The sequence below is a fragment of the Pterocles gutturalis genome, unplaced genomic scaffold, assembly GCF_000699245.1.
Source record: "Pterocles gutturalis isolate BGI_N339 unplaced genomic scaffold, ASM69924v1 scaffold22524, whole genome shotgun sequence".
Classification (NCBI taxonomy): Eukaryota; Metazoa; Chordata; class Aves; order Pterocliformes; family Pteroclidae; genus Pterocles; species Pterocles gutturalis.
In genome coordinates, this window is record NW_010136349.1 from 17,642 (window position 1) to 32,047 (window position 14,406).

At 44.4% G+C, this 14,406-nt stretch overlaps 1 protein-coding gene across 1 annotated transcript; it reads right to left on the reverse strand.

The window, feature by feature from the left end:
- Window positions 1-619: 619 nt before the first annotated feature.
- Window positions 620-11,509, reverse strand: FECH (ferrochelatase). Its single transcript, XM_010082275.1, has 8 exons — window positions 11,396-11,509; window positions 10,866-11,014; window positions 4,692-4,826; window positions 4,177-4,283; window positions 3,220-3,318; window positions 2,325-2,432; window positions 1,161-1,325; window positions 620-720 (listed from the first exon to the last, which is right to left on the reverse strand). Exons 1-8 carry the CDS (start codon window positions 11,491-11,493, stop codon window positions 640-642), a joined length of 942 nt encoding a protein of 313 aa, XP_010080577.1. The 5' UTR covers window positions 11,494-11,509; the 3' UTR covers window positions 620-639.
- Between the last annotated feature and the right edge of the window lie 2,897 nt (window positions 11,510-14,406).

Here is a 14,406-nt window from a genome sequence, read left to right on the forward strand (position 1 = left end):
GGTTTCTGTCCTCTGCACTGCTTCACCAGGGCAATTATCCTGTATAATCCAGTGGCACTCTCCCAGACCACCCATCACAGCTGCTGTTTGGTGAAGAAGGCTTTTGTCTCCCTGCAGACAGGATTTACGCAGAGAGGACAGCAGAGGGTTAACTGCCGAGAGCAGATTTCATTCGACTGGATATGTGAACACACCAAGTCTGCCAGAGCCTGAAAGACAGTTAATTAAAAATCAGAAGTGAGCAAACCTACCTACATAAAATAAAAAAATGCTTTAAGATGTGTGACACGGACTAGTGAGATGGCCAAATCGTGCATCCATCAGACCACACATTTTAAGCAACTCCCCCCTTTACTTCAGGGGAAAATCCTGCTTTAAAACTGCATTGAGACTTAAGAGAAATGTTTCATTACAAGATTACTGCAAATGAGTAAAAACAGTTTTTCTTTCTGGTCAAACCAAACTTCTGAACTTTTTTTTTTTTAAAAAAACAAACCACAAAGTGTGGTAAAAGAAAACACTGTGGTATACAGATTAAGTACAGGGGTTTCCATTTCTGCTCGTAAACTCAAAATACTTTAAAACTACAAGAAGTCACCCATAATCTATCAGGAAACATACAACTGCAAACTTTTACAACTATTGCAACAAAGAAGATACCTTGGAGAACAGTGGGTTTCCATTAAGAGACTCTGCTCTTCTGATATTCTCAACTCCACACTGAATCAAAAAAAAAGGAGAAAAGAAGATAAGTTTGCTAGATCTTTCACTAGTTAGCTTTCAAAATCTTCCTTTCTACTTCATTCATTCACAAGTTGCCCCAAAATGACGGAATTAAATGCAATATCATGTTTTTTTCAATACTGGAAAAATAACTATGATGCAAAAAATTCACTTTACTGCCAAAAATCAGATAATTATTTTTTAGTAAGGATAGTAGTGACTTAAAGACCTAAATCTGGAAAGACAAATTCCCATGTGCTTTGTGTTGCTAAAATTCATTTGAGTTAAGCCAGGTCAGATTAATTTTCATTTTACAGAAAAACTAAATTCGTCCCAAATCATATTGCAAAAACCTACTACAAAGCAAATTTCAAAACAGGAAAAGTAATTCTGGAGCACCATTGTTCAAACAGTTATAAAAACTATAAAACATTCACCTCATTTGCTAAAACTTGGGCATACTCAATATCCAGTTCATAAAGTGTTTCAATATGGTCACTTGTAAACGCTATTGGGACCAACAACATGTTCTTCTTTCCTCTCTGGCACAGTCCTTTAATGGTCTCATCTGTCTGCGGACCAAGCCAAGGCATTGGTCCAACCTGTAAGGAGGCAGGGGGAAGAATTAAAAAATAAATCAATAAATCATTCTTACAAAGAACACCCATGTTTTCTTAAGCAGGACAACACAGACCAGGTTATGTTTAAAATGGAGACAGTTACTTTTATTTCCCTGCTTTTGACTATACCTCTCACCTTCTCCATTAAGTTTTTATGAAGACATGCTCTCCTGCAATTTAAATTCGAAAGAAACAGAACCCAGGCTGGCCCAAATGAGAGCCTCACTAAAGCTAACTAAAATTTAAATAAAGGTCTACCGTTTTCATCTCAGTAAAACCCTGACCATTGCTGCACAGGGTTTACAGCCTTTTAAAGAAGCCAGCATTACGGATGTAGCACACCATCCTTATCCCTTCACTATCCGTAAAATAAGTGGTGCTGACATACCATAATACACAACTTTAAGAACAAGACAACAGAGGCACGGTAGGTGTAATGCCCCCAAGACATAAGGTACTACAAAATTCTGGTAAAGGTTACGTTCCTTGCTATTTGCAACATTAATAACAAGTACAAAGCAATGCAAGCAGTCTTTGCCAAGAATAATGAAGCCTGTTTGGATTAGGCTCACATTATTATTAAGAATGCCCGTTTCACAGTGATTCGGAAAAATTGCTCAGGCATCCTCAAAAAGCAACACCTTAAACATCCAGCACTCAGTTCTTCCTTCCAACAGACAAGTGCCAAACTAAATGTTACGAGATCATAGGTTTTCTAACAGACACGTCAAAAAATCTACCTTAAAATGAAGCAATACACAAAAAGGTGAAAAACTGTGGATAAAGAGCATCTGAAAATACTGAATCTGAGTAAAAGTTTGGGATTCTGTTCTAGCAGACATACTGAAGAGCTGAAAATGGGAAAAAGGCTCTGAGGTTTTGATCTTTCGTTTTTTGATCTTTTAACTTGGAAGATCATAAACTCCATGACCTGAAGAGCTTTACAGCAGCAGGTGCTTTGCAGCTCCCCTGCGCACATACCTTGGACTGCCACACCAGCCGGTAAGGGTTGGAGTAGTTCAGCTTCTCCATGACTCTCTGGACAGTAGCTCCCACTTCTTGAGGATACGGGTCACCACGGTTCACCACCTTCAACACAGAAACACCAGACTTTTTTCTTCCAGAGAACGTCTTTGGGCAAAGACCACCTCAAGACTGAGGAAGGCGAGCACACTGGGTGCGATGTGGCTGCGCCTGTGATGGGCTGTATCTAATGCCTGACTGATCCGAAACAGGGAAGAAAAACAGCACCCCTGCCCAGCAAAACACCCATGATGAAGCTGCTTTACCAAAACATGTACTCCTCCTCCTTCCCATGACAAAAGATAAATTCTTGTACCATCGTAGACAGAGATGGTTACATTTCAGTAACAGCACTGGATTTTTTTTAAAAATGCTCCAAGAGCCAATTCACTGCAGGTGCCAGCTGCTAACAGAAGATCAAGTAATTTATTGCAACCGTGCAAAGATTTTACTTTCATTCCTTCAGGGAAAGCATTACTACTGATTTCTAGAGGTGAGAAAATAACCAAATTCTCCCCTCCATTACCATCTGGTTTGAGCTGGCAGGTTCGCAAGGCCATGAGAGCAGCCATACTGGGCCTGACCTAACTCAGCGCCCTGTCTTCAACAGTGGCCACCAGCACAGATCTGAACAAGTGTGCAGGAGAGTAACCACCGCCCACGTGCCTTGCCTTCAGCTCTGTACCAGGCTTCCACCTGCAACTCGTTAACCTCCATATTTCTCTTTTCTATCTCCCTGGCATTTCCACAGCTGCGTCTGTACCCCACGGGTGTGTAAGCCACCCACCCTTCCGTTCAGCCCAGCCAGTGTGACCTGGGCTAACAAGGACAGAAACGACCTGCAGTAACTCACAGACATGGGCAGCGAGTGAGCGGAGAAGAGGATGACAACATCTTTCCTTTTGTCAGGTGGAAACAGGTTCAGTTCCTTCTTTATGTGATCGGTGAAGCACTGTTCAAAAAAAAAATAAATAGCAAAGACCTGAATCAGAAACACTGAGAGGTATTATGTGCTCTCAAATGATCTGAGACAGGAAGCTTTCATGTTCCAGGTTGCCTTAAGAACTTCTGAATTCCCCTTTGGGTATGCATGAGGCAATAGCAAGAGAAGAGCACACATTACATACTGTCAAGTATACACGTGATGACCACAGAGCTGCTCAGAGCGGAAATCTGGACTAATGACCTCTAGAGGCTCCTTCCAGACAACACTGTCATGATAATATGACCACACTTTTAAAACAAGATGTGCACGGTGGTCACTTTCACACACTATCACGCCAAAATATCTGGCGTGGGAAAACCATCCTTCTCCCTTCTCCTGTAATTTCACACACAGTAGACAAGACACATTTCATTACTGTAACTAAAATGCACCCTCAAATTGAAGCATTCCTTTTATTCTTCAAGTTTGTTTGCTTGTTTTTTTTAAAGAAAATATATTGCCTAAATCAGCAAACAAGTTCATCTTCTTTTAGTACATTCTATAGATAAAAATCTTGTAAGCTTTCTTAGAAGCTAAGCCTTGACCTAAGTAACATGTTTCCTCAGAATGTTTCTGTTGCCTAACATTACACTGTCTTTTTATTGGTAGCAAATATTTCTAAAAAGGTAACTCAATAAAAATCTGTATTTACTTAGTTCTTTGTTACTTTAAAGTCAGCTGGCAATGCAAAGATAACAAGTTTCTCCTCCATCAACCAACCTAAGAAAACCCCAGGGCATGGCAATTTGATAACAAAACAGGCCTGCGCGGTCCGCACCTCTCATTCTGACTGCTGACTTCACAGGCTCTCGTATAAACCCATACCTGAATCAGCAGGGGATGGGTGGGCCATCGGTCAATTATACTCCACTTCATCTTTGGCTTCTCCCCTTTTTCATTATAGTAGCGATAAATGGCATTTAAACTGCTTCCTGAAACGCAGAGAACTAAGAATGTAAGTTCAGCCAAGGCATTAGTAACCTGGCAGAGGAAACCAGTTTTGCAGCAAGGTATTATAATATTTTAAAATACTATATATTTAAAATGCAACCATAAATCAGAACTGAGAGCCTCCAATGGGAGCAATTATATCAAAGTTCACACAACGTACAAGCCAAGAAAAAACTGCTAAAACCATTCTTTAACCGAAGAACAATTATTGGTCTACTTTCCATGACGAAAGCTTACTCAGTCGTGTCCCTGAGCCTTCAGTTTACGTTATCTCACAATAACAATGGTTACATAAGCTATGCTCAGTTAAAAAGTTTCTACCTAAAATTCAGAATTACAGTAAATACAGCAGACGTCTGTCTGCGCTCTGCTCCTGCCCAGCCGCTCACCCGTGGTAGAACAGCTGTACTGCGGGTACTGCGTGAAAGCGATAGCCCTTTCAATGCCATCTCTCTCCATCTCTTCAATCGCTTCTTCTGTCAGAGGATGGACATACCGGAAGCCAATGTAGTATTTGTGAGGCGCTGCCAGACAAAGCACAGGAAAAAAAAAAAATGGCAGGGAAAAAAAAACGAGAACTCTCAATAACATGTCATTATTAAGTACAAAGTACAGAACCAGACAGAGTGAAACTGTTGGAATAAACTTGTTGATCATTTTCTGGCTACTTTTCTGTCACATAAACACACCTTTCTTTGGCCAACTATTCTGTTATTAGAATTTCAAAGTGATTTACACTATTGTTTGTTTCTGCAGGATGCGTCACTCTTCTGGTTTACTCAGTTTAGTAGAGGCACCGTTTCCAGACCGTACAGGGCTGTGACGTTTTACCAGCCAAGGTCCAAGTTAAAGGATGTAAAAATGTGTCCCCACGAGATGCTAAATGAACACTCCTATGCCCTAACACAGACCACAGCTACAGACCTGCTACAGGCTTACTCACAGCACAGCTCAACGTGCTTACTGAAATCAGATGTTTTAAATACACCCATGTAAGTAAAACGCCAAAACCTTAGGAAAGACAAGGCTTTCTTCATTCTGCTACACAAAAGGAAATGTGTTGCTTAAGCACTTTGCACATTCCAGGAAATTTTACTTACCTAAACTTTCAAACATAATTGGGCTGCAATTTTGTGTGACATTCTGCTCCACCGGGGATCAGCTTCAGAAGGTCTAATTTTCAAACAGGAAAAAGCCCTGCACCTTACAGACATTAGCGGCCTGTAAGGCTTTCCAAGAAAAACAGATAAGTTTATCCCCTTCATGCTGCCGGTGCCAACAGAGAAGTGATCAAAGCAGGACACGTTCAGCGGATGAAGGATTCACGTGCCTGTGTGGGATCAGGGCCACAGTCCCAGCACGGCGGGGGTGGTCTGGCAGAATCCCCAGGTACCGACCCTTTGCTCCTCATGCCCTCCCTTCCTGGCCCTCTAACTCCTACTTCACCTCCAGCAAACACCAGGCTCCCTTGCATTTCCCTCACCTACTCCAGCTTTTCCTTCATCATATTATGTAGGTGTAATTCTATTTCACCTCCTTGCCTCCAGTTAACTGCATTAAAAAACAAGGCCAAAAACAAGACAAGGTGGAAGCATCATCTGAGGCAACTGCTCTGGTGCCCATCCTCATAAGAGAAGATGCCTCCTTCCACCCTGGGAAACCTGCTCCGTTTGCACACAAACCCCCAGGGATCAGGACTATTGTTCGGGGCAGAAGATCAGTGATCCTGAATACGGGACACATGTTCTTTCATTCTGGTTTCTGGGGGCTTTCTTCCCCATAGAAATCTTCGTGCCTTTAGACGCTTTGTTTTTGAGGCAATATTATTCTCTCCAAGGACAACATTTTACATTTTTCCATTTTCTGTCTCTAACCTTTTGGGGGTCAGCTTCAAGGTTCGGGGAGTACGCTTTGGTTAGGGAGAGGGAGGCAGGGAAGGTTTGCTGTTTCATTTTGTTGGGATTTTTTAAGTAGAGGAGGACAGAAGTTGTTAGGAGGACAAAAGCAAGGTTTCTTTTCAGGGTTTCTGGGTCACTAGCTCTGAAATAAAATTTAACAGGTTTCTGAAGGAAGCAGATGTCCCGTGCTTGGTCTCCACTCCATACATTTATGCAGGATTCAGAGAACAGGTTTAGTCAGCCCCAGTGCTCTGCAGGAGGCAAGAGAACTTCCAGCTGGGAGCAGCAGCAAATTATGACCCAACTTCAGGAGCCCCGGGAGCCAGTAACCTCATTAGCATTTTTAAATAGTATTAAAAACAAAAAAGTCAGACTAACCAGAGCACAGACAGTAGTAGTTTAACCTGGGAAAAGACATACTGGGAAAAAACATGGCCAATCTGGAAACTTCCTGCAACACTCTTGCAGTATTATGTTTTGTCCTGAATCACAGGCAGCAGAGGAGAGATTTTCATGCCTGTATACGTATTCATTTTCTCGTTACAGTGAGAACTACTGGAAATAGAGTGACACCTCCTTCCACAAAGAGCTGCCAATCTAAAGAAACAACATGGCTCCCTCATCGTGTGAGCTTTCATCTTTCTGACATGACAGGTTGTAAGAAATACTAAGAACCATTATAATTAAAAACAATTTAAAAAGCAAAATGTGCCTTCTTAAAGCATTATTACCACTGCAAAACATTAGCCTATGGGATGCCAGCACTGAAAAAAACAACCCCAAACAACAATAGGAATGGATTTTCCTATCATCACGTTTGTGTGATTTATTCTTTCAGACTACTGAGCCTGCCCAACCCCACTCATCCACAAAGGAAGAGCTCCTGTTCATTTTCAGACTGCTGCTTGTAACAATAAAGCTTCATTTTGAAATTACATTGTTCCCAGATGACATGGGTGAGGCTGTTTATTTACTACTTTATATTACTCCCACTACCCAAGTGCAACAACGTCAAATGTATAGTACATGTCAATAAATCAGTACATTGATTAATTTAAGCAGGAGGGAATTTCAGAGGTGGTTATTGACAGTGTCTGACATGAGCTCTTCACCAACTGCAAATACACAGCAACTAGAAACTCTACGTCCCAGAAGTCCAGAACAAGGTTAAACGAGTAAGCAAAGTATTTCTTCTTTGCCGTGTGTTTCAAGCCCTACCACCACAACCTGCGAGTTACTCATTAACAGGGCTCAGTGCTCCCAAAGCACTACCTGTGAGCACACAATATTCCGAAACACGTAGCTCAGTCTGGAAGCACATCCAGCTGTTTCAAGCTATTTGGAAGCAACACAGCGCTCGGTAAAATGGTTAGCACTCAATTTAGTTGTTAGCAATGGTTAGCACCTCCAATTTTTAAAACTGCAGCTACTGCTAGGTAAAAAAGGAATCTCTAAATGACTTATCAGGTGTAAGAACTGCACAGCAGCGGGTGTGACTTCGCAGAAAGCAGTCACCAAACAAAAGCAAGTGGGAGTGGTACACTGAGAAAAGCAGATAAACTTCCTAAGCTTTATCTTCAGCGCCTGTTGCAAGCCTGACCCTTCAGGGGCTACTGCTCCCAACAGCACTACTGCCTCGGATGCTGCAGCCTGCGGTTCTGGCTTCAGGCTTTGACTATGCTTGCAGGAACCACAGCTGGAATTAAGCCAGAGAAAAAATTTTCCATCTGTGGAAAAAATCATCAAACACCACCCAAATGCAGGTATCAGTGACACCCTGCACGCTGAACAAATGGATGTGGTTCTAGCCTTCCGAGAGTGTTACTTTTCACCTTCCAGAGCCTTTTACCAACTTTCTGCCTCTAGCCCTTTTCTAGCCAAGTCTGAAGCAGGTGCCACAAAGGATTACGAAATAGCCAGGAATCAAAGAACGTGTATTGTCAAACGTGGAGGGGGAGTCCCTGACACATCAGCAAAGGTCACGGAAACTGAAGGGAGAAGGCAGCTTGCAGCACAACGCATTGTAAAGCTGCTGAGCTGAAGAGAATGGAGAGCTCTCCTCTTTGGCTTCTCTTATTCCAGCAGTTTTTCTATTAAAAATGTTTAGTGCTCCCCTATTGGAGTGTCAGGATGAGAAGTATGATCTGTAGCTAACACATCAGTGAGGAATTCAGCAGGCAGCTTAGTGATCTCAGTAATTCCTTCTACTCACAAAGGTGGTCTGCTGCTTCAAGAACAAAAAGTATAATGCAGAGAAATACCTTATCAGAACAAAGGTGACCACCAGAGAGGTCATTTCAGACACACCAACCATCACCTTACTGTTCCTCCTGGCTTTTGTCAAAGCAATGGTGGTTCACTGTTTCTGTCTGTCCCAGGAGAGGCAAGACACAGAAGATGGCCACCACCCTTGAGCTGCTACATGAACATGGAAGTTTGATTTCTATTCATGTTTATTAATACCATGGTTTTGATGTCACATAGCAAGAAAATGTACTATAAAAGGTACTGTAAGCAAATGGTCCATCACCTCCAGCAAGCAGCAGAAGAGGAACAAAGACTTCTAATTCATCACAGCTGCTAACTGAGCAAGAATACGAGCTGAAGTAAAATTCAACTAATAACCAATTTGAAAACAGTTTAGCTAAAGTAGTGCAAATTCACCATGAATGTGTTTAACTTGTGTTAAAAATGACTCAGGTACCAATTTGGTGAGAGGTTTTAGGAGAGAGAGGCTGAACATGGCTGAATCACAGTAAATTAACGTTATGTGAATGACTGTAGTTGTCTGTGTTTGCACACCCAGCCCACTGCAATCGCGCAGTACAAGGTGTTAGCTGAAGCCCTTAGCAAAAGGACATTCACAGAAGCGTCTGCACCCGCTTCCCATTACAGTAGTGCCACCACGTAGCTTGGCACAGGGTAATCCACAAGGGCCACAGCTCCTGGCTGCGAGGGCACAAGGTTCAGAGAGATCCTGTGATCTGGAGAGAGGAGAGGGGGGTTGCCTTCACGTTTAAAATTTTCTGGAAGAACTGGCAGAGACAGTATCTACTTCCACCACTGGCCAACCGTTAGGCCTTATCGCCCGCCCCGTCCTCGGGTGCGGCTCACTGCTATCACCCAGCCAAGCCCTGCGATGTTCAGCTACCAAACCTTGTCTTCTCTCCCAACTGACCTCCTCTTCACTCCTAAAATCAGGCCTAATTGCTGTTAGTTCAGCAATTCAGATTCAGACAAAGTTTCAAAAGCTCTGGATACATCCAAGCAATAATTGCTGAGGAATGGAAGATAACCTGCAGCTTTGGAGAACAGTGAGGCTCCCAACACCCTCCCACACCACCCCCTGCTCTTTAGGCTCAGGCTGGCACACCAAAGGCAAATACAAAAGGCTTTGCAGTGGTAAGCTCTGGCGTCAGAGCTGTTGTATGTCAGACAGTCCCTGCACAGCGTCCCAGCCAAGCTGGCCGTGGCCAGGGCAGGGCACTGGCAGGAAGCAGCAGGAGCAGGGAATGCTGCACTGTCCTCTGAGCCCCAGCTGCTGCAGGCGTGTGGCAGCCACGGGAAGGAAGTGTGCATCTCACAGCAGGAGATCGCCCTCCCCCCCCCCCGGTGAAACTCAATAGCACCAGTGTGCAGAACACGAACCCCCAGGACACCCCAGATCAACGGGTGGTTTTGACTCTGTGTATGCACGCACGTGAGCAGCCAAAGAGGATCAGCATTCTCCAACGCTACCTCTTCATAGAAGAGAATTACACGAGGTTATACTGCCACTGCCAATGGTCACACACCTCCATCTCCTTTAAGATAGTGAGAACGCCACTCTGAACCCCCTTCTCCCACGGCTGCCTTATTCGTTCTGTCATCTAAGGCTTAACGACTTGTCTTCAGTGTAGACTTCTTCAAGCTCAAGCAGGGCTTACAGGGCAAGGTGTGACACCCTGCAGTTGGACACACCAAGGGAGACTCCTGTCACCTAGCTTTAGCCACCTGAAAATAAGATACTTTGTCTATCACAGTCATCTAGATTTCTTCCCACAACCAAAGGGGAAAGACACCTTTAGAGGGTGACCTCCCCATCTTTGATAATGACCTTAGGATGAACTGAATCACTTTCTCTCCAAGCCCAACTCTCTCTCGATGAAAGAGGAAGCAGAGACCATCAGTTCAGGCCAGATGCCCAGCTTCCTGATGGCTGAAGTCATGCAAGATGAAACATGCCAAAAGCAACTCAGGGTGGACTGACCCAGGGCAGCTTTTCACCTAGTGCCTTGGGCACAGAGGGAGATGGCAGCTGGACCACAGCACATACGGGACCCAGGCTGAGAAGGTGGGTAAAGGTTTGGTTGTTGGCTTTTAGTACTGTGTATAGCAGGTTACAGCAGCCAGCTCTCCAAAATCAAAGCCAATCCCCAATGCAGCCACAGAAGTGACCACAGCGCAAAAATAAACTTGCGTCTGTGGGAATCCCATGCTTTTCCATATGCTGAGTTTTTAACTAGTAAGAACTTCTGCAACATCTTTGTTATAATTTCCCAGCAGGGCTGAGAACACTGTTCAGATTCACAATAAAAACTGAGAAGCAAAAATTCCTTTATAGAAAGTGCATACTTTCCACCCATGAGACAAAAGGAAGTTTTAACAAGGACAGTAAAGAAGTACCCGTGTGAGGAGACATGCTGTCCAGCAGTTTCACCATGCCTTCTCCCTGCACTGCCGTCCACTTCTTGATTGGTGATCCACCTCCAATCCTGCTGTACTGCTCCTTGATTTTCGGCGTGCGGCGTTTGGCAATCAACGGTGCTAATTTACTAAAGCATTCAAAAGGTAACCGCATTAATATAATAACCCAAATCACCACCCCCTTCCCCAAATCTCTCTGCTGCAGTGGGTTTTCTGTGCCAATCTCCCCAGATTGCAGCAAACCAGCACTGTGTGGCTGGTTTAATGTTCTATTCCATCACCCTTCCCAAACTTAGCAGGTGATAGGAACCACAATTTGAAACTAGAAAAGAATGATTTTGGCATACCCATTTCCAGAGAATTATAACACTATTTCTTGCACCGACTGGTCCCAAGATGAAACAGCCTTAAGAAACACAGATATAAACTGAATTCAAGTGGCCGAGCCTACAGCTAAGATCCCAACACCCAGCAATGACTGTAACACAGGAGTTCACAGCATTTCTCACTTTTGAGCTGGAAGCGTCATTAGATCTCTGTCCAGGAAGAGACGAAGTAAGAAATCATGCACATCATCCAGCCGTTCTGGACCTCCCATGTTTAGCATCAAGATTCCTGTTTTAGGTTTCCTATGGAAGCAAGAGATATTTCAAATCCTAGTGACCTACTGCTTTATTATTATTATTACAAAACAATCAGCTTATCCTTCTTCTGCATTTGTCTTGTGCAGAAGCAGCATCCTATTTAAAGGCTCATTCTGCTTATGTAAAAATACAAACTACAAGCATTAATACCCAGAGAACACGTATTTACATGATCTTTACTTTAAAAGTAATCATTTTGCAAGTTTAATTGGAAATTACTGACAAAACTATCTCGTAGCTGAAGGCTGTAAGAGAGGTCGCAAAACACGGTCCAAGGAACTATCTCAGCTGAACACCAGCTGTAGTTTCCAACCAAACCAAGCAGCAAGTTCACAGGAAACAGATAAGCCACCCACACAGGTCTGTGTCTTCTTTACTTTAAAGGCACATCTCATCTCTCGAAGCAGTGAAAGCAGCAAAGAGCCATTCTACGTATAAAATAAGTGCAGGGTTGGTTTTATTTGGCTTTCCCCGTTTTATTTGGGTTTCCCCCCCCCCCCGCCCCCACAATTGGTTTCTTATCCAGGTGCAGGTTTGGCACACTGTTCTCATGATAATGTCCCTCCCAGCACAGCAGAGTTGAGTGGACAGCAGTACCACCTTTTGCAGAAACAGCTGCTGATCACAGCTCCTCCCCAAGAGGTGGATTTCCCTGTGGAATCATTTCCCCTCCCCGAGGGAGCCTAGTGACCAGGATCTCCTGCCTCCTGAGTAGAGAGAGCCAAGGCTGCACCTTCCTCTTTTTAAAGCCACTGCCTCACAAACAAGCACTGAGAGGAGCCCAGGCCTGCCCTGATGGGTCAGGACCTCAGTTTCTATTCCCTTCCTCCTGGAGCGTCTATCAGAAGGTTGCTGAATAAAACCCAGGAAGCAGGAACCAGAATCTCAAATAATAATAGCCTACTGCTTGTTCTCCTACTGCTGCTGCACTGCCTCAGGCCTCACTGTGGGCCGCTGCCGTGCTGCATTCCGCAGAGAATGAGGCAGGCAAGCCTTGCTCCACACAGCTCTGAAAACAACAGGCTCACTGAACGCAGACAGCCAGATAAAAGCCATCACTCACACACAAACTGGATCAAGCCCTGTGACTGCCACGTTTTACTGCATACCCAGCCTTGCTGGGCAAGTACAGCAGCACACCATATCAGAGAGAGACAGAGGGCAGCGAGAGCCGGTCACACCCCCCACACCTCATCACAAACTTACCGCGCTTCTGGCTGAATTTGAGGTTTCGTGCTTTCTGTCACCACAGCTGCAGTTGCCTGACCTCTCCATCGTACTGGGACCCTCAGATGATTGCTGCCTTTTACAACTGGAAGAAAGATAACAGCACATTGATAACCTTGCACCGGGCTGAGGGCCCTTTTCACCAGATAGGCACTAACCCCTCAACAGCTACAGAAACATGCTTGGCAGTATTGTGCTGCTTGGCATTTTCTCCCTTAAGCTCCTGGCTGTAATCAAAGAAAGTCACGAAATTGCAAGCTTCTGCCTTTCTTTAAACACTCTGTATACTAACAGCTTTCCAGATACCAGGCAGGAACCTAAAACCAAACAAAAGCCTCACTAATCTTTAAGCTCCAGTCATAAGGTCAAAATAACTGGTGACCACGCAAGAGAAGCTACGCGGGGCTGACACACTGAGGAAGCGAGTATGTCAAGCTATGTACTCCTCAGGGTACATCTGGGCTATACCTGGGCTAACTCTAGACAAGCAAAGTATTTCTACACCACCACTATGATGTAGGTTAGAGGTTCATTATTTCAGGGTCCCCAGCAAACTTCAGCAACATAGGCCAGCACCTGCGAGCCACAGGCACACAGCTCCTTCATCCGACCCTGTGCTGGGTGCACTCAGCAGCCATTTCAGAATCCATTTACCCAGGGACGCGGGCAGCCTTCTTTCTCGCTACCCAGCCAGGCGACTTTTATTATTGCTGGATTTCAGCTTCAGACAAAAACCAGGGTACTTCACTTCCCCCATGCTGGCTACAGCCTGCTTTTTCAAAAGCACGCTTTGTTTTCCTCAGGAGTTCATAGTCATTACATGATATTTTTTAGTGCAACAATAGCGTGAATTGCCCAAGATGAAAAAAATTGTTAAATTCTGCATCCCTGGCTCTCCAGCAATCATTTGGTGTGACAATTCCCTCACCAGACCGCGGGAGTTCAGCAGCAATTGAGCCCAACAGCACAGACCTCCGCAGCGGCCAATCCACCCGCTGAGAAGAGCATCTTATGGTTCACAGTTCCCTAATAACATCCTGAACAATGCTGAATGCTCTCAAAACCTGCTGAAATCAATGACAGTGAAAAGCACCTTGCAAATCCCGCTCCTTACTTGGGATTAAGAGTGTGTAGCTGCGTATGCTGTGTCTGCAGTGATATAAAAGGCTGCAAACAAAAGAACTTCAAGCATCGCTGATGCCTGAAGGACTCTCTTCAAACACTTCATATTCTTCTTCCAGTTCTTAGGTCAGTACTTCTAGAAACACTGACACTGTACGTAAATTACGCAGGACAATAAGCAGAGAAGTTTCAGTGGCTGTATCGATGTTCTGCGCTGTAAATAAACACTGGAAAGCATCTGTGTTACAAACAAAGGTGACGTTTATGCACATTTCTATCTGCACCACAAAGCACACGATGCAAAATGCACAGGATGTGCAAGGGTGAGGGTTCCAGCCTGATGGAAGGCTGGTAAAGGTGTTCTTTGGCAAGTTTAGGAAATGGCATCACGGTGTTAGCCTCTGGTCTGACCGAACCGGTCCCTGGTGCGTGCCCACGCTCAGTGGGTCTCGGGGTGCCCTGGGCCAGGCTGTGCAGGCGCTGTGCTGTTACGGGGGATGAGTTCTATCTACAAGGAGTCAGGGAAA